Here is a 25,749-nt window from a genome sequence, read left to right as displayed (position 1 = left end):
GTCAAATTGAGAACTGCTATTTACATGACGCAAGCTAACATAACGCAGACAGCATCAACAAGACATGACCTTTCATATTTCTACACAGGAAGTCAAGACAAGGCACTCCGAACGGTTGGATTTTCTTTTAATACAAAATGTAGCCATTACCCAGTCCAATGAACAATATATTTATGGCAAGAAATGTTTTCTGGTGTGAACAGTTTCAATTATGTACAGATATGAAGAAGTCACCCAGATCCAACGGATCAACACGGAAATGTGATTACATTCCTTTAGTTTTATGTGTGATTATTAGGCCTACTGAACAACAAAAAGAAAACTTAAAAATAAATAAGTAAAAATAATAATAATAATAAAAATAAAAAAGTCCCTTTCAAACAAATTCTTGTGGGAATAATATGTATGCTGAAAAAACAAACAAACTGAGAATGTACAGTTTATCCAAAACTAAGACCAAAATCTTAGCACAAAGGCTGTAAACAATCTGTAACCAAAGTAAAGTTCAGTTTTCCTTTTAAAGTTTAGAGAAAACATAACGTGGCACATAAAATGCATAGGTTTTTTTTTTGCTGTTAAACAAATTGGAGTCTTCAATTAAACTACCATGAATGTTTTTGGATTGTGGAAGCCTGAAAAATCCCACGAAAGCACGACAATGTGCGTAGAAAACGAGCTGATGACTAACCAGGCACTAAAGTGGTATTTATTAAAATATCCTCTACGTACGACGACAACATTCACTTTAACTTGTGGAGCTTTATCAAGTGTTTGAAGCCGCTTGCCTTGTAAAAGGTGAAATATGTACGACGTTTCAAAATGGGGGTCATCGTATACAATTTAATGCGGTTAGGAGGCTAGAAAAATATGGCTTGTGGGCGGGTAACATAAATATAATTGTGTAATAGTTAATTCAGACCATGTTGCTCTGAAATTGGTTTGTCGATATGCATATAAAATCTTGAAAAAAAAATACAACTAAAAAGTATTAGAAAATATATTAAGTTTTTCATATAAAAAAAAAATAAAAAATCAACATGTACTGCCCTTTACGAGAATGTACCAAACAATGCTTTGAAGTGGAAATAATTTCGGAAACATAAAAATATAAAACAGATACGCTCAAACTCTTCACCCGCCATTTCCCTCCTAATTGGATTTATTTTACAAAAATGTGCATGTAAGTTGTCAAACCAAGAAGAAATGCGACAGGTGCTTTGGTTTGGAACAGTCTGGCCTTTTGAACACGCCGCCAAAGAACGAAGCACTCCTCCATCTTGCATCCACCATCGCATCCTGGAAACGGCCTCAAGTGCAACCTGCGAAAGCCTTCATGTTTCTTTTTCTTCTTTTCCAGTCTCAGGTGTGAGTCCAGCTGACGGGAACCCACTGCGTGTCCATCTCCACTTTCTTGAGCGCCACGCGCAGCTCGCCAAAGGCCTCCGAGAGGTTATCGTTAATTATGACCTTCTCAAATAGATGTCCATACTGATTCTCCATTGTCTGGGCAGTTGCCACCATCTCTTCAAAGTCTTCCTCCTGGGACACGCGTGAAAAGGGGATTAAAAAAAATGTAAATGAAATAAAAATCACTCCATTCTCTCCATGTATTCCGCACTCACCGTAAATGACTTAGCGGATCCCTTGTCATCCTTGCCCGAAATGACTTTTGCGGTCGTTCTCGTCTCCCTCAGTCTCTCAACCGTAGGAGGCTTGACGAAAACCACAAATGGTTTAAACTCTGCCGTCCGCAAGTGCTTTAATGTCTGGACGACAAAAGGGAGACCACGAGAAATGGCGTTAAACGTGCGTGACTGTATGTGCGGTGAAGAAAAAGACGAGCACGTAAGAGGAATTCTATTGGCTGCTCACATGAGGCTGCACGTCCAATAGGCACACTTTGTTCTTGGAAAGGACCGACCGTATTGAGTCTAAACTTGTCCCGTAGTAATTCCCTTTGTACTCGCCGAACTCAATGAACCTGAGAGGTGAGAGGGAAAGTAGATTGATAAGAATATTGCTGGGAACAGCTCAGTCATAATAAACACATGTAATCTGAATTGCTACATAAAAGGCGCAATTTAGCATCTATTGTCATTGACTCTTCTCTCATTCTTCTTTGCTAAAAAATAATAATAATAATAATAATTTTAGTGACGGACAGCTACCCGGCCTTGTTTCAGGGTCGTGAACGCCCTCTTGTATGGAGGACCAAAACTGCAAAATAAAAAATAAATAAATGACTACATAAATAAATGAATGAATAATAGTGAAAATAAAAACAGATATAAAAAAATATAATTCTAAAATGAAATACAAATAATAAATATGACTCGAGATAAATATATCATATATATATATATATATATATATATATATATTAGTAAAAATATATACAAAAATCAGATTCAAAAAATAAAAATAAATGTTGAGATAAATACAAAAATAAATATATAAAGAGAATTATATCAGTCAACAAATGAAAATGCTCTGCTCTCACATTTATTTATTTCATGCTGCAGATGCTCTGTCAGGTCGAAATGTTATTCAAATGAGGGGGTGGTCCTAAGCGCGTCTTGGGTTGGCCTTATTGGGTTTATAGATTGGTATTTAATTGTATTTATATATTTATTTTGTAATTATTTCAACATTTATTTTCATATTAATTTTTAATTTTTGAATCTCGTTTTTTATTTGTGTATTTATTTTCACTTTATTTTATTTATTTATTTATTCATTCATTTATTTATATATTTTGTTTTTATTTCAATTTATAGATTTTTTTATATTTAATTTTTGAAACATATTTTTAGAACCATTTTTATTTACTTATGTATTTATTTAGTAATTTATTTATTTTTAATTTTGGCAGTTTTGGTCCTCCATATCTTGTGGCCGTTTTAATCAAGAACTAGAAATTAGAAGAGTAGAATTAATTTAATGTAATTTTAAGAGAAAAACTATGTAAAATTATCATTATTATTTTTTATTTTTTTGGAAATTTTACTTGGTACCGGTGACTACTCAAGAGTTGAACACTCGTTCTGCAAAAAAGTGCTATCAAACATCCCTAGTTTTAGTAGATGTTTCCATGGTGTGATGATGTCAGCTCCGAGTTTGCTTACTTATTGTTGTGAATATCCGTCTCAAAGAGCTGTTTGGATATGAAATGGTATTCCACGCCATCATTCTCCAGGTTCTTCTTGGGCCGACTCGTGTCTGAGGGAGAGCATGAGAGCGAGCAAAAAGTGAGAGAGAGGTTTGATGACCTCATTCTAAGATTCTGACTCACGGTTGGGCAGGAAACCAGTAAGTCATTATTAACATTGCTGGAAGGCTCCAATAACTCCCTTTATGTATTATTGCATAATACCTGTGTAGATTTTTGACATTAGTTTTGTCTCTAATGCGGTTACAGAAGTCAGTGTTGCCTGACAATAAGGCGAAAGATCAAATTCAATTTTCACTCTTTTCTAGTATAGTTATGACAATTTTTGAAAGCTTTTCCAGCACAATATTTTGTTCTAATTTTTACATATATAGACATACAGTAACACAGTATAAATAAATTTAAAAAACAGATGGTTAATGAATACTGATATGATTTTTTTGTCACAGTCAATTTCCCTTCTACAATTTAAAGTAAACATTTTTAAATAACAATTAACTCATTCATACTCCCAGCCAATTTCACTGAAGCAACCCCCTTTACTGTTTTACTGAATTTTGACTGATTTTGCAAGGCCCACAGAATATCGTGTTCTATTGCTATAAAAACATGAGTGTCTTCTTTCATCAGGAAAAAAAAAGTATATTTCTATCTTTTTCACATTTTGCAGCAATTAGTATTATAATATATACAAAGTTTCATCATTATTCACAAATCTGTTTAAAACAGTGGGGAAAAGAGCTTGTTGCAAAATGGCCCTGCTTGATCTCTTATACTCTGCTGCCACCTGCTGGCCGTTTTTGCACTTACAACCATTGCCATTACCATTCTCTTCAGTTTAGAATAAAACATAAAACGTGTTTTAAAACCCCCCCAAAACAAAACGTATGAATACATCTTTGGGAGCATGGTAATATCTAAAATAGAACGTATTTATACGTGTTTGGGAGCAAATGAGTTAATAACAACTTTAATAAAATTATCAATTACTCTTGTAAAAATGCTAATACATACACAAAAAATGTCATTTTGGGGGCGGGGTGAGGACCCATACTAGGTATTGGAATCTGGATGATACCCTGCCTTTCGAGGTTTCAAGGTATCAGTACTCATGATGATGGCTGCTGATATGATCAGAAAGAATAATAATAAAATAATAATAATAATAAAATATAATTTAAAAAAAAGAAAGAAGAATAGAAAATGTCCTTTATTTTCATGCAAATCTAAAGAAAAATGCCATATTGGCATATATAGGTGTTTATTTTAAATCATCTGTCATTTCTTTTTGGAGGGGGGCATCTTATGTATCAAAAGTACTAGTGGTATCAATACTTGGCATCGGTATCGGTGAATAATTAAGAGTTGATTACTCATACTTTTGTGTGTCACGGGACATTGTTCCTTATTTGAAAGACGGATATTCTCTATAAACGGAATCAAGTCAACTTACGTGGGATGGTCACACTGAAGTGCTGTGGATCCGAAATCAAAAGTTTCCTCTTCAACTCGTTCAAACCAACTCCAGTCGGTCCTGTCGAAACGCAAACACACCGCTGATCCATCTCTAAAGTCCGCTGATGTGAACATTTCCGTCTGTCAGCACTCTACTTACCAACTAGGATCACCAGCCGGTGTCTGGCTCGGCCCTGCCTCTGGTATTTGGTGACCTCTTCGTACGTGGGAACGTCAGCTGTATCGTACATTTCACTCTTCTTACACTCGTACATGGACTTGTTGGTCTTCTTGTCTTTCCTGCTGAGACGGAAGCTTCTTCTGAACCCAACTATCGTCATCAAAACGAAGAGAACAAAAAAAGAAAGATTTTTAAAAATCTGAGAATAAATCCTATTCATCTGTAAGGTCCAGTCTTCCAGAATTGAAGGGATATGACAAAAAAAAACAAAAAAACATTTCAAATAGCAATTTCATACTAACACAGTTTTTGTTATTTTCAGTTAGAGCAGTGCTTCTCAATTATTTTCTGTTATCCCCCCCCCGCAACTATAAATAGTAACATTTGTCTATAAAATCGTTATAAGCACACCTCTGCATAACACTGTATCCGTATTAACTCATTCACTCCCAACCATTTTCACTGAAGTGTTTTCCTGGATTTTGACTGATTTTGCAAGGCCCGTGAAATATTATGTTCTATTGCTATAAAAATATGGAACCTACCAAAAGAGAGATTAGAGTCTCTTCTTTTATCAGGAAAAAAAAAGTATATTCCTATCTGTTTCTCCTGTGCAGCAATTAGCAATAGAACATAGCTAAGTTTCATCATTATTCACAATTCTGCTTAGAACTGTGGGGAAATCAGCTTGTTTTAACATGGCCTGGTTGATCTCTTATACTCTGCTGCCACTCAACCATTTTCTGCAGTAGATAGACTGCATCAAAGCCTTCTCTATACTCTGGCATAAAAATACAACAAAAAAAACCCCATATAAATACGTCTTTGGGACACTTAAAACATTTAAAATATGACGTATTTATACGTTTTTGGGAGCTAATGAGTTAACGTATAAGAGAATTAAAAAAAAAAAGTGTGTGCAAAGCGCACGTCAGTGCAAACAAAACCTCTACACCACCGAGCGAAAGCTCCCTGCGCACACTCTGCCATTAATGAGAGCGCCACTGCCCCCTAATGTAGTGGAGGTGCAATAGCACTTTATTCTAGGACAGTAAAAAATAAATAAATGAATACAAAATAAAAATAAATAAATAAAAAGCATGTTCCCCGAGGAGCCCCTTGATGGAGCCTCGCGCCCCCCTGGGGGGGCCCGCCCCACTATTTGAGAAGCACTGAGTTAGAGGAACAAAAGGGAAAGGGAATACAGGAAAAGAAGAAGCGAACAGTAAATCTCTCACCTCCGCGGGATCCGCTAAAAAAATCAGCATCCTCTGGTGATGAGAAAAGGAAGAAAGAAGGGGCCAGGAGAGAGGCACAGTGTCGTATTGGAAGAGAAAAGTCAGCAGAAGGGACGGAATTAGGGAGCAGCCCTCCAAACTAAACACTGGCTTGTTGAAAGAAAAGTGTATTTTTTATTTTATTTTTATTTTTTTTGAAACGCACTCAATGTTATTGAGATTCCTGCTCAAAGCGTACAAGACATCCCATTAAAAAATAAATAAATAAATAATAGGAGCAACAAATTATAACACTTGTTGATCTGAGTAATTGATGGGATTGCCTCAGTAAAATTATCATACAATGCATCTAGCCTGAAATATGAATAAAATCACAAGATTACTGCAGGGTAAAAAATACATGACCAAAATAATGCGGACTGATTCTACAAATAATGTGCAGTTAAAAATTGGTCAGGAAATATGATGATTTGCGTACAAGGGGGCAACATTGTTATTGACTAGTTTTCTGTTAATAACTAGTTTGAGCAATATAAATAAAGAAATAAATGACGTGAGAAGAAAAAAACATTTTTATATTACAGAAAAAAGTGTTATGTTTCACTTATTGCATGACCACTATATGATAATAGTTAAAACTAGTGATGAGAAAAATGAAGCTTCATGAAGCTTCATGAAGCACTTGTAATATTTTTCTACTCCCGTAGTGCTCTTGCTTTAAAATATAAAAACCAGTATAGTGTAATTCGATAAAATTTCCACTGCATATTTAAACCAAGAGTGCCATCTAGAGGAGTAAAAAAAAAAAAAAATCACATGAAGCTTTCATGAAGCTTCATTTGTTCAACACTAGTTAAAACTAGGGCCCGACACATATGCATTTTTTGAGGCCGATGCCGATACCGATTTTTGGCAGAAAAAAAAATACAGATTACCGATAAATCTGCCCGCCGGTTATTTATTAAGAATATAAATAATGCATACTTGAAAGGACAATGACAAAATAAAAATAATAAGAAAGCGAAACAAAAATAGAATAAACTAAAATAATAGCAACTGAAATTAAAAAAAAAAAACAGTAGGAACGAATACGGACTGTTCGTGTGCGTTTTGGCCTCTTGGGGGCAGTGTGGTGCCGTGTACGCCGTACACACTTAAAGTGAGTACAGAAGAAAGTTGCAATTGAATTATATTAAAATAACTCATTTTTCACACATTGGGAATTTGTGCCTTTGCGTAGTGTTATCTCATCTGTGGGTATGTGTTCCCACAAAATTTGTGTGTGGATATTTGTTATTTGAAGGAAAAACACTCCTGAAGTCAATGTAACTTCCTGTTAGAATTTGCTAACTTCTTGTTAGCACTAGGCTAGCGATGTTTTAAAAACGAAGCAAGTTATGTATTAATTATACAGTGGATGTGATTCTTAACGTGTATTTAGTTTTACAGTTAACTCCAACTGGGGTGTCATTAAACAGCTTAAAGGACACATAGGGACAACAGAATAACCAGAATAACATAGGCTACACACTTGCTAGTTGCTAATGCTACACAAGCAAAATGGCGCATTCAGGGCACTTTCACAGCGTCGGAAACTTCAGTTTTCTTCGGTATAATTTTAAGGGGAAAATAATCGGCCATTTGGCCCAATTGGCCGATGTTTGAAGGCCAATAATCGGCCGACGATTATAATTGTCGGCTGATTAATCGGCCGGGCCCTAGTTAAAACCCTATCCACTGAGTTGTGTTAGTTGAGTTGTACCTTCAATTTCCTCAACTGTGAGAAACAGCAAATGAAGCAAGAAATGAAATTAAGCAGGTTAGCCAAAAGGTTGGATTACAATTCAAAAACATAATAAGATTTGCGGGAAATGGAAAAAGAGGAAAATACCTACCACACTCTACAGGCACATCATCTTAAAAAAGCAAAAAATACTATTAATAGCTCATACACCTACTCCCAAAATAATTGTCTCTACAAAGTGATTTCTATGTAACCACAGTATGAGCTGATGTTGGCACACGAGAACAGACAGAGACTCACAGGCCAATCAACAAATGATTGTTTGTTGATTTATTGTCTTTTTTTATTTTTATTTTATTTTTTTATTTTTTTACCCAAACTAAGTGCACATTGCTACAACCGGAAACTACATTAACACAGACTTCGGCTATGGAATCTCTTCCATATGTCATTATTCTGTTCAACACAAATATAGTAGCACCCTATCATGTAATAATTACCTGAAAATGTAATTTCCACTTAACGTGATCAAAAATGTAATCAAACCCAATAATGTAATAATGTCGCCAAGGACATAATAACAAAGTCCTGACTGATATTGTAATAACATATTTACGACAATGTAATACATTATTACATTATTATATCATATATTGTAACATATCCCACAAGTCTTCGCGGCCGAGCAGTTCTAATCAATTGGGTGAGCTTACTTTGATTAATGTTTTAACCGAGAATGTAATAATACCTTATTACATAAAACAACACCAAAACAATGATGTAACAGTAAACGTAACACGCATTTGATTATTTAACAACATAACATGAATAAAAAAAAGAAAAAAAAGAACAGGTACATTTAACTGGAACACTTCGCACTCTCAGAACTCTTGTGGCTCTCAAGTGGGCGGAGCGTACTTCGATTAACTCTCTGCAGAGTTGGTTTAACACAATAAGAATCAACTCTGGCTAATAACTAACACTTCAATGCATTTTAATCAGACAGTGTTAAAAATACACTTTGTGGGTTGAAATCAATGCTGAAACATTTACCATTCAAATTTTAACAGTCAGTAACAGTAACAGTCTTAAAAATAGTATCCCCAATAATGTAATAAGGTATTACATTGTTATTATTATGTTATTACAATATCAGTCAGGCTTTTATTACATTATTGGTGAAAATACTACATTATTGTGCTTTATTGCATTTACATTATAGGGTGATGCAATCCTCCAAATGAGGCAGGAAACAACATTGGATTAATTTTACAAAGTTGCATAATTCCTGATCTTATACAATAAAAACTTACTGGATCGTCGAATTGAAGACCTGTGGATTGGGGGGAGAATTGCAGCAGGACTTCGTAAAGCAAGTCTCCTGGAAAACAGACGATAAACATGATCAGAGAGGGTTCGGAGTCGTGATGGTGATTTTGTTTGTTTGTTTTGGTAATTCTCACCTCTCTTGAAACTGTTTGGACGGGATTAAGCCAGCTCGGGGGTTAGCGTCCCCTTCATGTTTGGCTTGCCACCAGGTTGCGTCATCTTGGCTCATGATCTGAAGAATGGAGCCCTTTTTGAAGGCCAGTCCGGCCTCTTTACATGGGATGGCTTTGTCGTCTTTTGGGTCATAGTCAAAGAGTGCCTTCACAAACATCTGAATGAATGAAGAGAAAAGGAAACAGAAACAAAATGGGTTGTTGTTACTTTCTTTAAAGTCTAAAAGCAACTAGTATTCTAGAAAGATCGACTATTATGAATTGTGTACCCACCTTTGGCTCCTTGATTAATACATCCTCCTTGACCGCAGGAATGACTTTGAAGGTAATGGCCCCTTGTGACTGAGCCTGAATATTCGAAGAGACAAAATACAGTGGGTTATGTGACTAATACATATCTACTAATTTGAAATTCAGTTCTACTGGAAAATCATCAGGACATAGCGTCACTTTCCAGAAGCACGGTTTAGATAGAGCCATGCAAGCGGTTAAAGCGCCAAGAAAGAACAGATATGGAAGTCATAGATTCCTGGATGAGTGGAAGGAAGTATTTGTCTCACAAATGACAAAGGGTTATTTTGATAAAGGAAGTGGAGAAGACAACAACAACAACAAAAAAGACGTACCAGAATACGAATAATTTCCTCTGGTTTCTTGTCATCTACAGGGATACCATTGACCTCCTTCAGCTCATCCCCGACATGAATAAGGCCTGTTACACACAAAACAAATCACAGACTACACTTTGAAATTTGAGCAAATTTACTATAAAAAAAAAAACAACAACAAAAAAAAACATTGAAATTGACTACTCTGTGTTATAGTATTGAAATGTTATTAATTATTGAAACAAACCACTTCTGTCTGCTGCCCCTCCTTTCATGATTCGGGCCACAAGGATGGCTCCAGTGAGATCGTCTTGCTTTATCGTAGCGCCCTATGAAGAAGGAGAATTGCTATTTAAATATATATGAGGTCTCCGTGTTTTTGTTACTTACCAGTTGTCAAAAATAGTTCAATTGAAACAGCACCAAAAGTAACCGACTTGATAAAACGAGTCACTTACGAGGGGCTCCTTGTTTTTAACTAGTCTTATGATTTTCACAGAATCCTCATCATCGTTGAGGTCTTCAGGCATTGGAGGTAGTTCAGGGTCATAGTTTTTCTGTGCAACTATGTCATGGACTGACAGAAGGCTCTAGAAGAAGACGTGGAGAAATAGCACACAAATTCAGCAAGAGCAAAAAAAACAACCAAATATTAGATTGAATAATAAAAGCAAAACTATCCCAGTATGCAGATATATCCTCATAAAGATGTTCAAATTGAGCATTATGGGTTTTTAGAACAAGCAGTTTGGAAAATAATACATCACAGGTTAAAATCTTCACCTTCAAATGGGGCTTGGCCAATAGCTTGAGGAGCTCATTCACTTCTTTTGGAACTGATTGCCCTTTAAGTTCCTCGGACAACTGGAAAAAATAGTTTCACCTTTTATCATCTTTTGAGAACATAAATTCAACATTTTTATTTTATCTATCTATCTATCTAGAGAGATAGCTAGCGCTCTGATAGCTAGCTAGCTAGCAATCTGGCCAGCTAGCTATCTGATACCTGGCTAGCTAACTAGCTGTCTGGCTAGCTTGCCAGCTGGCTATACCTAGCTATAGCAATCTACCTATTAGGGATGTAACGATACCACAGGGGGGATGCACAATTTTGTGTTTTTGTACATAACAGCAGTAGGGGTGTCACGATTCGCCAACTCCACGATTCGATTTAAATTTCGATTTTGGGGTCACGATTCGATTTTTTTTTCGATTTTTTTTTTTTTTTCCGCTCCCCCACTTTATAACACAGAGGCATATGCTTCTGTAGGCTAAGGCTAGTCTATGATCATTGGTTCTATTCATTGTACAGTAAATCTTATTTCAAAAGATCGGCTACATATAGGTGATGCAATTTCCATATTATTTTTGTGTAAATTTATGTAATATATGATAATTGACATTAGGCAGGAATGATCAAATTCAAAGAATTTATTTACAATATAAAGTTAACCGTCTTGTTCTTACTGAAGTGTAAAATAAAAAATAAAAAAACAAAAACAAAAAGTCACAGTGGGTGCCTGCCATCTATTGACTGTTTTTGGTTACAACAGTGTGCTGTGCGTTCCTCTTAAAATAATGTGCAATGTGCAACAACAACAAAAAATATATTGTAACCAAAGTCATGGAACAAATACAGCCTGAACAAACTATATCCCAACATTTACAGTTGCTGGGCATACTGTAGCGTGGTTCAAGTACACTAATTAAATGTTTGAATCCAGCGTTTTCCAAGGCTGCAGGTCTGCTGCTATAAATAGACCTATGGATCTGGCGTTTCGCGCGAGCTGAAGTGTGTGGAAGTTTCACTGTAAATGAGGATGAAATAGTTGGTTGGACCGTTGTTTTCCCACTTCTAGTTGAATTTGATAAATCTAAATCTTTGTGATGCCTGCGTAAATGTCCCGTCATGTTTGTCGTGTTTCCCGTTGTTACGGCTAGCGGCTCGGGCCCGCCGCCGGCTCCGCTCCCCTAGTATGTATGTGTGTGTTTGTGTCGGCTGGTGCCCGTATAATGGTACTTCAGTTTGAATGCGCCAGCGCGACACTCTGATTGGAGGACTGTGCCAGCGCGACACTCCGATTGGACGACTGTGCCAGCGCGACACTCCGATTGGACGACTGTGCCAGCGCGACGCTATTGTGTATCCGTGTATTATACCCCTATTGGTTATTGTTGTTTCTCCTCCGTTCTGTCAGTTCTGTCAAATGCGGTTATTATTTGTTCACCTTCCACTTTCACTCCCTTGTCAAACCCCTGCCTGAAATTTCAATTAAAACTACTCAGATGTTAAAGTCGACCCGTGTTTATCTACTCTATATTTTCTGTTATTGTGTTACTTCCCTTCCCCTTGACGAGCCGGGCGTAACACCGTGGCCGAGTACAGTACGCGCACATAGCATATCTTGCAACTGTGGTCTTTTTATCGACAACGTGAACGTTGTCGACATAACTCACCGGGAACGCAAAATGTTTCCAAACTGGTGACGAGAGAAGCGGGAGCGGCTTGAAGCACCATTGCTGTGTCTGTCCGCGCTTGCCATCATGACTGCAGGAGAAGTCAGCTAACAAGTGCCGTTAGCTAGTAGCTGAATGGCTGCGTCTCATTTGCTTTCCTGGGAGGTGGCGGTGGCGGCGGTGGCGGCGGGCGCGGGGTGGGGGGGGCATCGAATCGTGTGTCCTCTCTTCTATTTCGATGCTCGAAATCGTGACGTAATTTCGATCGATTTCGATAAAAAATCGAAATCGTGACACCCTTAAACAGCAGTGACAAAGAAATAGTCTTGGCTATGTCACATGGTATGTGCTCCTATTTGCTCAGTGGTGCAAAATATCACAGTCTATGTAGCTCACAATGCTGTTGTTGGGCTGAAGTGGAGAAAAGTAATTGTTTTTGATGGAGATGCTGAAAAATATTTTCAGTTATGAGTGATTTATGGGAGTGATAATTGCTTTAGTGGCCCAAAAAACTAAATCCTAATTCAAATTAAACCGTACTAATAAATGAACCACCAGAGGGTGCTAGGACTGCACAAATGGAATAACACCTCACCTTTTTACCATCTTTTACCAGCTTTTAAATCATATTGTGACATGACAACAATGACATTGTGCCAATTTCAAAATTGCGATATTGCTGTTATCGTTACATCCCCATGAGCCTTTTTGGAGATGTCTGGACTAACATTTTAAAGGCATACACTTGTGCTACATGAATACTTGCATCCACTTTACTTGCTGTTGAACCACTTACTTCACTGCACAGACTTGCAGCATTGTTCAAGACAGGAGTGGGTTTGCGCTCTTCATAATTCTGCAGTCGATTATGAATCTGAAAAGACAGATTGTGTCTATTAGGAGGTGAGAGTGAAAGGGATGTGGACTGTCAGTTCAAATGGGACGGAAATGTATATCTTATCTAACATACAAACACAATATTACTGTATGAATTTACCATGAACAATGAATGGAGGCTTTTCTCCCCAAACATGCCCTGGAGGAAGGTGCTCTCCTCTGGGTGGCTAGCATGGGGCTTCAATTTTGAAGGCAGTGCTGCTAGCAACTCATACAGCCCTGTAAGTACGAGAAACAGTGATGGACAAATGAAGGTTCATGAAAGCGTGTGATATTTTTTGACTCCTCTAGATGGCAGTTTTGGTTTAAAGATCTCAATTTCCATTGCACAGGCATTTGTATTTAAATCAAAAGCACAGGAGTCAAAAAAATATATATCGCAAGTGCTTCATAAAGCTTCATTTTGCCATCACTGTAGACGTAAGCTCAACACTTCACTACTTTAAGACACTTAAGCAAAACTGCATGACATTCCATGGCGTATCGGATGGTTGGTTGTAGTTGTTGGTACCTGGCTCGTGGCCCACCGCGGTGGTCAGGGCAGGCATTGCTCCTGCCAATTACCTCCCCTCGGGCTGTGGAAAATGGCAGCGAGGCAACAGCGCTGCGAGTTCCTCAGCAGCTCTCCTCAAAGACCAACTGCATTTGCGGACGGGTTTTATGCCATGGAAACCTGCAAGAGGAGATTTTAGAGCATAATCACAGAGTGCGATAGCCGCTAACATGTTTTTAATATCTATAGTGTATCGTTTGAGTGTTTCTTTAACTATTTCTTTTACTGTATAGTAGTTCAGGATGTTTCCCAAGATATGGTATACCCTTTTGTCTCATTGATATTGGTATCCTTGGCATTTCTATCAATGATCGGGTAATGCGTGCATGTGCAAACTTGAAACATGTCTTGTTTAATGTATTGTGGTTAGCAAAATTGTGCTAATTGCATACGTACATTACATTCCAAACCCATTACTATCTCAGAGAGAAGTATTGTAGTGCTTCGTAACAGACAATGGGAAAAGGGTTGAAGGCATCCTCTTGTCTAGTCTAAAGGTAGTCCACAAAGGAATATGAGCAGCAGCGTTCCTTTTTGTTGCATGGAAAGAGGCCTGACTTATTGTCCAATATTATACATGGTGTTTTTCCATTCAAAAAGCCTTCCAATGGCCAGTGATGGTACAGTGCAGGAATACCTGGGAATTTTTTAAAAGGCCAAAAAGGGTCATAAAAACATAGGGACATAAAGAAACATGTCTCAGTAAATAAATAAATAAATAAATAACATCATGCCAGTACAGATTATACAATTTATTTATACAAATGGACATTTTCCATGTGGTTCAGACGCTCACTTGTCTGCTCACTTGTCTGACACGCTTATCTGGGCATCAAATCAAGAGGTCTTAAAAAGCCTCTACCACCATCTAGTGGATTTATTACAACACAGCGACTGCTAGGAAAAGTTGAACAAAGGCTGAAAACATGCCTAATTCAACAATTACAATTAGCAGCCCTTAATAGATCTAATGCTATATTCATCATTTTTAAAGATTGCACTGTTATCAATGCATTATGTATGTATATCCTGCCCCAAAAAATAATATTGTGTCAATCCGAAGAAGTTGGCCAGTATAACATCCCAGGTTGATGGTAAAGTTGACTGGGCAAAAGACAGAAGCAGCAAAAGGTTGGAATCGACGGGCTGATTATGTTGTAGTATGAAAACAAAACAAAACAGTGATTTACTGGACTGTTAATTGGTTCATTAAAAATAAATAAATAGAAAACAGAGCAACAAAACTATAACATACCCCTCCAGTGTTGACATCAGGGTGTTGGGTTTTCTATCCTAAATTGCCTTGTTTTCTGAGAAGCAGACAAGCCACTATGGATGAAACTGATATCCTGATCACATGACGGCAGCCTTTTAAAGGGCACCACGATCTCACCGTTACATCTCAAAGCAGAAGCTTGCTTTAAGTAATTCACCATCTTGAGGATCAGCACATTCACTCGACTCCGATTGGTTTATCTTGTACTAATCCTAACTGAGATGATAACCTACATGGAATACAGTTGCTCAATCACAATTATGAAACCAATTATATTATGTACGCTACCCATTTACACATGTAACCATACTTAAACCTTCACATTAACTGTTGTAAAGCTGCTCTTGTCTTCATTTTTTATGCCAGATATTTATCAACAACAAGCAGAGAAATGAAATGTTCTTTCACTAGATGGAAGAAATTACACTTAACCTGTTGCCATTGAAACAAATGGTGGTCTGAAGATGCCACCCAAACTCCCTGGACCTTCTAAGGCATCATGTTAGTGCAGGAATAGCACTGGCCACCAGCTAATTATTAGCATAATGGCGTAATTCTCCCTTCATGAGGGGTTAACTACACACCTTAAAAACATTCAAACTCATTTCACTCATTAAGACGAGAGTCACCACAGGAATTGTCACTTATCAAAGTAAAGACACAGAGAAAATCACTTTTCACATTTTACAAGACTGATTTTTTTTTAAAAGTAAGATGTTATACTCACATTGTATTAAACTGTTAAACAACCAAACAAATAAAATCAGCTTTTTAGAAAGTCTGACAACACACAGTAATAAATAATGTATCAGTGACACACTGGCGTAACAAGATTCTGTGGTCACAGAAAGAGGCGTGTTACAACAATGCAACGCAAGATCAATTAGGTCAATTGCGAGCATGCTTCAAAACAAGTGACGGCGCAAAACAGTCACAAACCGATAAGCTTAGATATTAAGATTGTGGAAATGCGTGAATAGAAACATGATAGCGATCAGGAAAACAAAATAGTAAGGCACAACACAACACCTACCCGATCACGTTCTTCCTGCAACTGAAATGCAGCTCGACACGCATGTGCGGGCACTCCCACTCAACTTACAGTGCATGAAAACAAAATCCTCCCATACAGGAAGTGGCCTGCCCACCAGGTAGATCTGCTCACCTGATCAAACCAGAAAGGCAAGTTCCTCTCACAAAGGGCCTGCTGATCTCCAACTTGGATTTACCTACTCTTATTAGAATAATTTTATTATGATTACAAATATAGCGCTAACTACGTTGGTCACTGGCACCAATTGTTTGTTTCTGCAGTTTCTACCAAACAGACTGTAATTGGGGAGGGTAGATATATAAGAAAATGCTAAGCTAACACAGTTAAAAATGATACAATGACTATGCTTAAACCCTTGACAAACACTATCAGTAAACATACTGTTTGATATGTAGAACCTAAAATGACCAGCAAATAGAGCTGTCATCTTAAAACAACAGCTTGAAATAGTAGTAAATAGTAGTAATTTAGTATTATCTCTAAGGTATGGTTAACATGTAAACAGATGTTTCGAATGTTGTATGTGCCCCCACTAGTCTAAACACGACATTCTGATCAGCAAAATCCACCCGTTTTTGTTTTTTTTTTAGCCACGTGAGAGCGCGGCCATTTTGCCACTCACTGTCGACTGAAAACGACATCACAGTTGCTCAGAAATCAGGCAACGAATCACGGCTCAGCTTCAGAAAACAGCTGACTGTGGTTGGTCAACCAAAAGGTGACAACCAATCACGACTCTGTTCCGGAAAACAGCTGATCCGTGATTGGTTGTTACCTGAGCAACTGTGATGTCATTTTCAGCCGACAGCAAGTGGCAAAATGGCCGCCCCGAGAAGGATAAAAACAGGTGGATTTTGCTGCTTAATTCATATTTCTCAAAGGGAATATTAATCAGAATGCTGTGTTTAGACTCTTGGGAAATCATTTTTGGGCTTCCCCTTTAAAAATTATAAATAGGAATATAATGTTGGTCCCAGACACATTTTTACGTACATTGACATTATTAATATTTGTGGTCTTTTTAACCCACAAAGAGGAAATGCAAACAGTAGGGCAAGCAAGCAATGTGCCATTCAAAAAGAAATGTATTTATGGTCTGCAGCATCCTTGTTTTACACCTACTCTCCTGGCCCATGTCCTTCTGGTTTTTATACAAGGACAACAGCTCTTTGTCTCACTGACCCACTAACAAGGAGAGAAGGCCACAGTCAGTGTCAGTCACCACTCACACATTCCTCTCTCACACACATTAACAGCATGATCGGTTGTCAGAGGATTAATGGGCAATTTCATTCATCCCATACAAAAGCTACGGGGGGGGATTGTTATCATATGAGGACAAATAAACATGGACGGTGATGCAGTCAATGAAACAATATTCACTTTGCTGCTTTATTTACGAGATCAGAACACACATCGTCTACACACTGTACGCATCCTGACATTAATCAGAGGATAGTGGATTTGTGCAGCAATGCAGGGAGAGAACAGCAGGTAGCCATAAGCCTCACTAATCTGCAGGTCTAGAAAATGTCAGCGTTGCTTGGTAACCTTCATGCGGTGCCAACCTATTAATAGAGTGAATTATACTACCTGTGGAATGCACAGGATGGGATGCGAGGGAAGATATGTATTTACCTATCGTGCATAATGTGCGTACATTGATATGAAGGTGGGGTTATCCAAGTTGCATGTTTGTTTACGCACACATGCACAAGAATCTGTATTGTGTGTAAACACAACAGCATGATTTTGTGTAGTTCATTAACTCATTCATTCCAAACCATTTTCACTTAAGTGTTTTCCTGGATTTTGACTGATTTTTCAAGGCCCGCAAAATATTATGTTCTATTGCTATAAAAATATGGAACATACCAAAAGAGAGATTAGAGTCTCTTCTTTTATCAGGGAAAAAAAAAAGTATATTCCTATCTGTTTCCGCTGTGCAGCAATTAGCAATAGAACATAGCTAAATTTCATCGGTTTTCACAATTCTGCTTAGAACTGTGGGGAAATCAGCTTGTTTTAACATGGCCTGGTTGATCTCTTATACTCTGCTGCCACTCAACCATTTTCTGCAGTAGAGAGACTGCATCAAAGCCTTCTCTATGCTCTGGCATAAAAAACAACAACAAAAGAACGTATAAATACGTCTTTGGGACACTTAAAATATGACATATTTATACGTTTTTGGGAGCTAATGAGTTAACATATGCAGAATTGATATAAATGTTGGACTGCTCTTAAGAATCACAAGTGAAAGAGCTGGGGTATGACGGATGTGCATAAGTTAGGCTTAACAGTCGCATAATCAAACTATACCAAAAGAAAACAAAAAAAGGAGAATGAAACCATGCTAGGGGCGACAAGTATATACAGAGCTGATGAGTAATGCAGAATTTGTGGAATTTTCCGCACACTTGCTTCTTTGTTCCTCTAAAAAGGGGCTTTGCAACAAGGGTGCCAAAATTGCTGTACAGTGTTTATGAATGAAGAGATAATTTAGGCAGTTTGACGTAGGCAGTCAGCCTACGCCAGAATTGTGGTTCCTGACCCATAACTAATACCAAAAGTGCCTGTTTATTTCACCCCATGCCGTCTGCATTCTTAAACCACCGCTGCTTTGCTCCACCCCATGGCGGACATCTGATACTCGAGGGAGTTATGACGAAAGTAAGTCATAATGACGCAGACTTGACCCTTTCAAGACACACTGACACAGCAACATTGGGCAGCATATAGAAAGCTATATGTCCAAAACAACCCACCCCATACAGTTATAGCAAACACACAAATACTCTAGTATAACATCAGGACCAAAATATTTACTGTGATTTAAGTTTATTTGTTAAAATTGTTCGAATCTTCAACTATTGCTGGTTAGTGATGTACAAGTGAAGCTTCATGAAACCTTCATGAAGCAGTTGTGATATTTTTTACTCATCTAGATGGCACTCTTGGTTTAAAGATGCAATAGAAATTAATCAATTTCCATTGCATTGGCCCTTGTATTTAAATGAAGAGCACCATCAACAGGAGTAAAAAATAAAAACATAAAAAATACCTCAAGTGCTTCATGAAGCTTCATGAGGCTTCATTTTCCCCATCACTGCTACTGGTATGCATATTTCAGCGTTTCAAGATCATTTTACAGGTCCCTGTCACCAGGGATGGAACAATACAGTCATTGTGAAACTTGTGGAAAACCAAGCAAAAAATAAAAAACATTTTTTACTAGGTCATCATGTTAACATACTCACAATGTATCACCTCTTGTAGAAGCTTTCACAACATTATCATTGAACTCTGTGAGGCAAGACCCAAGCGTATTATTCTTTTATGGAGCTTGAAGTTCACGGTTGTTGAACTTCAACCTGATGATAACCCGTTTGGAGCAGGTTAAAACATGATACGGTATTAGCAAAGAGGCACAGACATACTAAAAGCTCGCAGGGAAATTGGTAGTTCAAAACAAAACAAAAAAAGTGAACAGGATGAAACAATGACTTAAAAGGCAGGAAAGGGAACATTTATCTGCTCAATGTCTCCAACAGAAGGCCTCTTGTCTGTTAACACGCCAATTAACACATTCCACCACCTTTCCATGAAGTGGACATGATAAACTGAAAGCAAGGCTGTATGTGTAACCCCATTTCCTGGTATCCCTAATCATTTGCATGGGCTTTATATGGGTTGCTAGGAAATTGAGAATTGGCGCAAAGACGGGGCAAAAAAAACAACAAAGTGGCAATTGTGCATCCCTGAATTATGCCCCAAAATCTAAATGACTAACATTACTTAAATGCCAAATAAATGCCAAAGGGGACTCACAAGACACAACAATGCAACCACACGCTTCAGGAACCCAATTGCAACTCACCTCGACTTTACAGTTTGACAGATTTTTCGGAAATCTTGTCTTAATCTTAATTTAACTGTCATGAATGATTCATGTGGAAAAAACAAAAGACTGCAACTGTTTTCCCATCTTCAGTTGCATGGATTTAAAGTTAAGAGTTATACTTACTTGTAGATGCCATTTTCCCAGTATATTGAAAATACAGGAAATATGTTTGATGCAAAAAAAAAAAAAAAGAAAAAAAAAGAAAAAAAGGTGACAGCCAAATAGATTTCAACTTTGAAATTCATTTAAGAATGCAAGAACACAAAACATTTTGCTCACACTATGACCTCATTTTACCTAGCTCAGGGGTCAGCAGCCATTTTAGGCCAAATAAATTACAAAAAAATGTGTCTGGAGCCGCAAAAACTTTGTACATTCCATTCTGATGACCAAATCAGTATGGACATATTATGGTAATTTTTTTTGCCTTCCTTCTTCCATTTTTGGACATTTTATGGTTATTTCTTGACATTTTGTTCTGCTTTTTTTTTTTTTTTGCTCTAAATTTTCTGACACCTGTGGCAATTTTGTGTACATTTTATGTTCATTTTTTGGGATTTCTTGTTTTATTTTTGGACATTTTTTTGGTTACTTTTTGAACATCTTCCTTTCTACCTTTTTAAAATAAATTTTCTGACTTTTTGGCAATTTTGTGTACATTATATGGTAGTTTTCTAATCTTAGGATCATTTTGGACATTTTATGGTCACTTTTTGGACATTATTAGGTATTTTTAAAAAAGTTTTTCATCTACCTTTTGTCTCTTTTTCCGACAACTTACAAATTTGGATTCTGACATTTTTTGAATATTTAATTATTCTTTTTTTTATATTTAAATCATTCATTTATTAATAGAATATTTTATCTAAAAAATTAAATAAATATGTTAAAAATATATAAATTTGTACTTTTTTTTTTTTGTTTGTTTGTTTTTTTCCCGACCCCTGACCTACACACTTTCTGACAGGAAAGCAACTAAGGCTAACACAGCCCTTACCTGGGATACTTTTTTTTTTTTTCTGTGAATGATACTAACAGTGAGCCACTGAACATTTCATGACACACCAACTTATTCACTTGTGAAGTTTATGGCTGTAGCTGGCTACATCACCCTGAACTATAGATACATTTTCCACACTCCATTAATCCCAGTTGACCTCGAAGCAACCTTTGGTGGTGACAGAAAGATTTCAAATGTTCAGTGATTGCACATGTTGTTGACACACGCACTGTGCTGATACATGTAGGTGATCACAGAGCTACACACACAGAAGACATCATTTCTAACAACAGTGCTGGCATTAGGTGATTGCGTATATATTACTTTATTTGGATTTTTGTGCAAGAAAATAAAACAGTTTGTTATGATGCATTTATCCCATTTAAAAGCAGCCCAACACATGCAAGTAGAACCTCCGCCAAGGCAATGTGTCTTGGGGGAGAAATAAATACTGATTTTGGTTATACACTATTCAACAGCTGCCAGATGGGTTTGATAGCGATCGGCCCAAACAAGACTAGACAACAATTTGTCAAAAATCATTTTGCAAGAGCTTAGCGTGTAAAAAGAAACCATTGTCTACACGAAGGCACATTATTGGAACGGTTACGTCCCTGTGGTGGGAAACCACCTCAAGGCTTTACAGGGCGGTGACATTCCCAAGTCAAAGATTTTAATTCCAAACCAATTGTTTAGTCTCTGGATTTTTTTTTGCAATATAATTTCTTTTAATTATTATTCTGAAGAAAGACTGTGTAATCCTTAAATCTGTACCTTTATTGTCTGTGACATAGTGACGTCAAGGTCAAGGAACCCTGCGTAAACATTGCAACAAAATGGAGATAAACCACGGCATACTGCAAAGACAACAAAAACTATTGGGAACGTTTTGGAATTACCTCAATTTTTTTCTTGAACAGAAGACAATATGCCCCGTGGAGAAGGCAAGTCAGTTTTTACCTCACAGTCTCCAAATAAGCATTCAAGCAATTCGTATCACACATTCCAATCATATTACTGAACTGAAACAGTTTTGAAAGAGGACTACTCCAAAATTCCTCCAGGAAATGTTTGGATGATGTTGCTGCTGCCAAAGGAGGCTCAACCAGTTATTAAATCCAAAGGTTCACATACTTTTTTCCACCCGGCATCGTAACATGGTGTGTTGAGCAAAAACGTGGATGATACTATCATACCCTGAGACAGTAGCTTTGTCATTTGCATCTTTGAACATACAATGTACCATCAATTAACTCTTTGGCTTAGCCTCATCTCCACCCTGCTGAATATAAACATTTAACAACTTCATATTATTACAGACAACCCAACTGAACATACTAACTAACTTACCACAGCCAGAAAAATACTCAATTTTAAGGCACTTACCTTAGTAGTGACAATTTAAAAGTAGCGCCATCTGGCAACAGAAAATGAATCCCACTGATTTTGTGTTGGGAGGTCACATTGAGGCTTTTACTCAAGCATTGTGCATCAACAGAAAAAAAAATGTTTTGAGAACAATTTAATGGCTAATAGGGCAGTAACACGGGTTCTTCAGTCAATATCAAAGCAGACAAAAACAGCAGCTTGAGAATGTGTACAAACAGTATCAGAGTCAAAGAAGCTTTAAGACGATCCTTGAGATGCCACACGGCAATTCGGAATTTAGACCATGAAGGAGTTTCTACTGACTGACAAAACACAGGCCACTAATGAAAACGCTCTCAGACAAATCGGCACTGTTTCGAGAGGCCCCTGGTCTCCATGAATGAATCATGAAGCGCCCAACATGCAATGATTGTCTCTTTTGTTCTTTTACTGCCTTTTATCAGAATTTTTTTACAAAAAGTGATTAAGCAGGATGGGTAACTGAAACACACTAAACACAGGGAAATTGATGGAATGGAACATCATTCTACCATATCCCTCTTGTGTATGCCATTCTGGTCATTTGATAATAATAATGATAATCAGTTTTACTTTGCTGTTTTAGGACAGTTTACGATGAAAATACAATGAATTCTTAGTGTACTACATGGTACAAATAAAGCTTATGGAGAGATGCCAAGCTACCATCTGAAACCCACAATCTGTACTCTTGTCTTTTTCCGCACTTCTGTACCCGAACGACTGCATTCCTGCAGTAGTTGGAACTTCATAGAATTCTGCATTCCGACACAATACTCTGTCAAGTTAGTGACCCTCTAAAATGGGAATAAAACCTTTGGAATGTGAGCAATGTATGGAGCTTAGGAGACACCTGGTGAGGCAACCAAAACATGAGACAAAACTTGGGCATCGTCTGAGCTCCTCCCTTCTGTCTAGTTCCCATCATTAACTCTAATGACATAACATTCCTGTCAGGCTGAGGTATCCAAAAAAAACAAACATTGAAAGAGTAATTGTTTTGGCTGGTTTGGCTTGAGGATCAGAGAATGGTCAGTTCAACTTCAAACCGAGGTATGAAAACTAGTCCTCACTGACAAACGACTGAGATTTTGAAGTTATGACAGAAGAATGTCAGATATTTGGAATATCGTTTTGGAAGTGTCCTCCTCTTCCTCTCTCTTAAATGTGCAACAAATATTAAAAAATGCTCAGAATTTTTTTTGACTTACATTATTGAATACACTGTCATAAGTTGATGGAAAGTATCATTGTATTTTATCTAATGACAATTCTTTAAATGCTGTCACTTGTTGTCCACTGAAAATGACATCACAGTTGCTCAAGGTTCATGTAACAACCAATCATAGCTCACCTGTTTTCTGAAGCCGAACCGTGATTGGTGTTACCCTGAGCAATTATGATGTCATTTTCAGTAGTCAGCAAGTGGCAAAATGGCCGCGGCCTCCTGAGATGGATAAACGCATCATATTCCACAATTGAAATATTAATCAGAATTCTGTGTTTATACTAGTGGGGGCACATACAACATAATGTAGAGGAAAAAGCTGACCCATTCCATATTGCACCACCAGACAAAGTTATAAAAATGGTGTAAGACAAACCCACAAAGTTTAATTATTACATACGAACTCAAAGTATGTAAATGACTGAGTTGGGATGTGGGGGAGGCTGACCAAGTGCTGAGTTTTCAGCACTTGTGGTTTGGCGTGTCATGCTCCAGTCACTACACTTGACTTTGTTGGGCACAGTTACTTTTTCAAAATACTCCCACCTTCCTTGTTTTAGTTGGTTGTATGCATGTGAGTTAAAGGGTGTGTTACGACTTTATATAATATAGCTCAACTCGCATTAAAAGCTGATACAAATAAAAGACACGAATGCTTTGCAATGGGGGGGTTCGTTCGTCTTGTGATTTGACGGTTTTAGCCGTTATAAATCAGTTCAATTCGTGAAAAGGATGATATGAAAGGGGTAAGCATGAACGTCTATTTCCTCTGTATTCAACAAACAATTCAATACTTGTCAAACGATTGTACTTCAAAAAACAAAACCAACGACAAACGTTTTCTCTCATCGAGTTTCTTAATTGGAAGATACTGGAAAATATAATACAATGTACAATGCGGCTCTACTTACTTTGCATTTGAAATCGGACTTACATGCGCTCTCGCTAGCCTCGGTAGAGTCCAACCATTCTTTTGATAAGAAATCTAAAAGTTTTCAGTTTCCACTTGAAGAAAATGTGCTTTGGTCCTTCATCACTTTTCACACAACAGTGCAACGCGGGTTTTCTGCTAAATTACCTCCCAAAACGCTCGCTCTTGGCCGTGAAACTCTATTATCTTTCGGTTGCTGATTTGGAAGCAGTTTTGTTTATTTTGATACTAAAGCGTGTGACGAATATGAGGAAACAACCGCTGATCTGCGGTCTGTGTCTATGAGGCGCTGACAACAGGGACCGCCCCAATCGTGCGTTCATTGGCCTGTACCTTTAAAAGGCGGACTGTTTACTTAAATACTTTATTTTCATTGGTGCGCTGTATAGCCAATCCCAGGATCTTTGATAGAGTTGTTCGCGAGCGCACTATGATGTTTTAAAATCCTAAAAATGTATTGCGAATTTGTGAAACATATTACTTTATTCAGTTATACCATTTAAATATCAAATTCATGCTTACATAATTCTTGATGCTTAAAATAACACGTACGCTAAATAACCATGTTTAATTTTCAAACAGATGTCAATGCGGTAAGATGCCACCCCCTAAAGGCCGTGTAAGAAAGGACACCTGGGGTGCGAAAGAAATCCAGACAATCACTATGTTGTAAGCAAATCAATATCACTCTTGAACATTTTCTACAATAAATTCATCTATTCTCAATGGTTTCATTTAGAAAAGTGGAATAATAGAGGAATCAATGGAATTCTTGCCGCAAAGTCAAACAGTGTCCACTAGATGGCAGTGTACAACAAGTAACTGCGCAAACTAGGCAGGCGTAGCTATATTCTATGCCTACAGGTTAATATTGAATTATTTTTATTATTTAAATCATGATTTAAATTATTTTCGATTTCCAAAACTCACACATGTAGAGTTTTTGACGGGTTTGACTCAAGTGTGTGAGTCATGTTGCTTTCGAGTGCGGGTTGAGAGCCGCTTCCTGGTGGGGTTGCCAGGTTGATGTATTTATACCCTCATTGTGCCGAATACATGCTACTCCGTTCGCTATTATTAAAAAATAAAATATGCACCTAAATTGTAAACATATTGTGCCAGGTACTTTACATGTTTACAACTGC

General features: G+C 37.4%; 1 protein-coding gene across 7 annotated transcripts; it reads right to left on the bottom strand.

The window, feature by feature from the left end:
* Positions 1-110: 110 nt before the first annotated feature.
* On the bottom strand, positions 111-24,816 carry mpp7a (MAGUK p55 scaffold protein 7a). Of its 7 annotated transcripts, none has more exons than XM_077508807.1 (20): positions 24,585-24,816; positions 13,763-13,924; positions 13,352-13,470; positions 13,151-13,228; positions 10,681-10,761; positions 10,356-10,487; positions 10,145-10,226; positions 9,916-10,001; positions 9,563-9,637; positions 9,251-9,447; positions 9,101-9,168; positions 7,939-7,959; positions 7,806-7,820; positions 6,044-6,076; positions 4,785-4,955; positions 4,623-4,703; positions 3,126-3,219; positions 1,873-1,981; positions 1,623-1,766; positions 111-1,539 (listed from the first exon to the last, which is right to left on the bottom strand). In XM_077508807.1, the coding sequence occupies exons 2-20, from the start codon at positions 13,797-13,799 to the stop codon at positions 1,360-1,362; spliced, it is 1,803 nt and encodes a 600-aa protein (XP_077364933.1). In that variant the 5' UTR covers positions 13,800-13,924; positions 24,585-24,816; the 3' UTR covers positions 111-1,359. The 7 variants fall into 7 exon arrangements, with proteins under 7 accessions (XP_077364933.1, XP_077364934.1, XP_077364936.1 ...); XM_077508808.1 differs by having other exon boundaries at positions 24,608-24,816; XM_077508810.1 differs by lacking the exon at positions 24,585-24,816 and adding an exon at positions 16,114-16,190.
* Positions 24,817-25,749: the final 933 nt, after the last annotated feature.

The sequence above is a fragment of the Festucalex cinctus genome, chromosome 20 (assembly GCF_051991245.1).
Source record: "Festucalex cinctus isolate MCC-2025b chromosome 20, RoL_Fcin_1.0, whole genome shotgun sequence".
In the NCBI taxonomy this organism is placed as follows: Eukaryota; Metazoa; Chordata; class Actinopteri; order Syngnathiformes; family Syngnathidae; genus Festucalex; species Festucalex cinctus.
The sequence above is the reverse complement of the archived record's forward strand: the minus strand, read 5'-3'. Positions and strand labels throughout refer to the sequence as shown.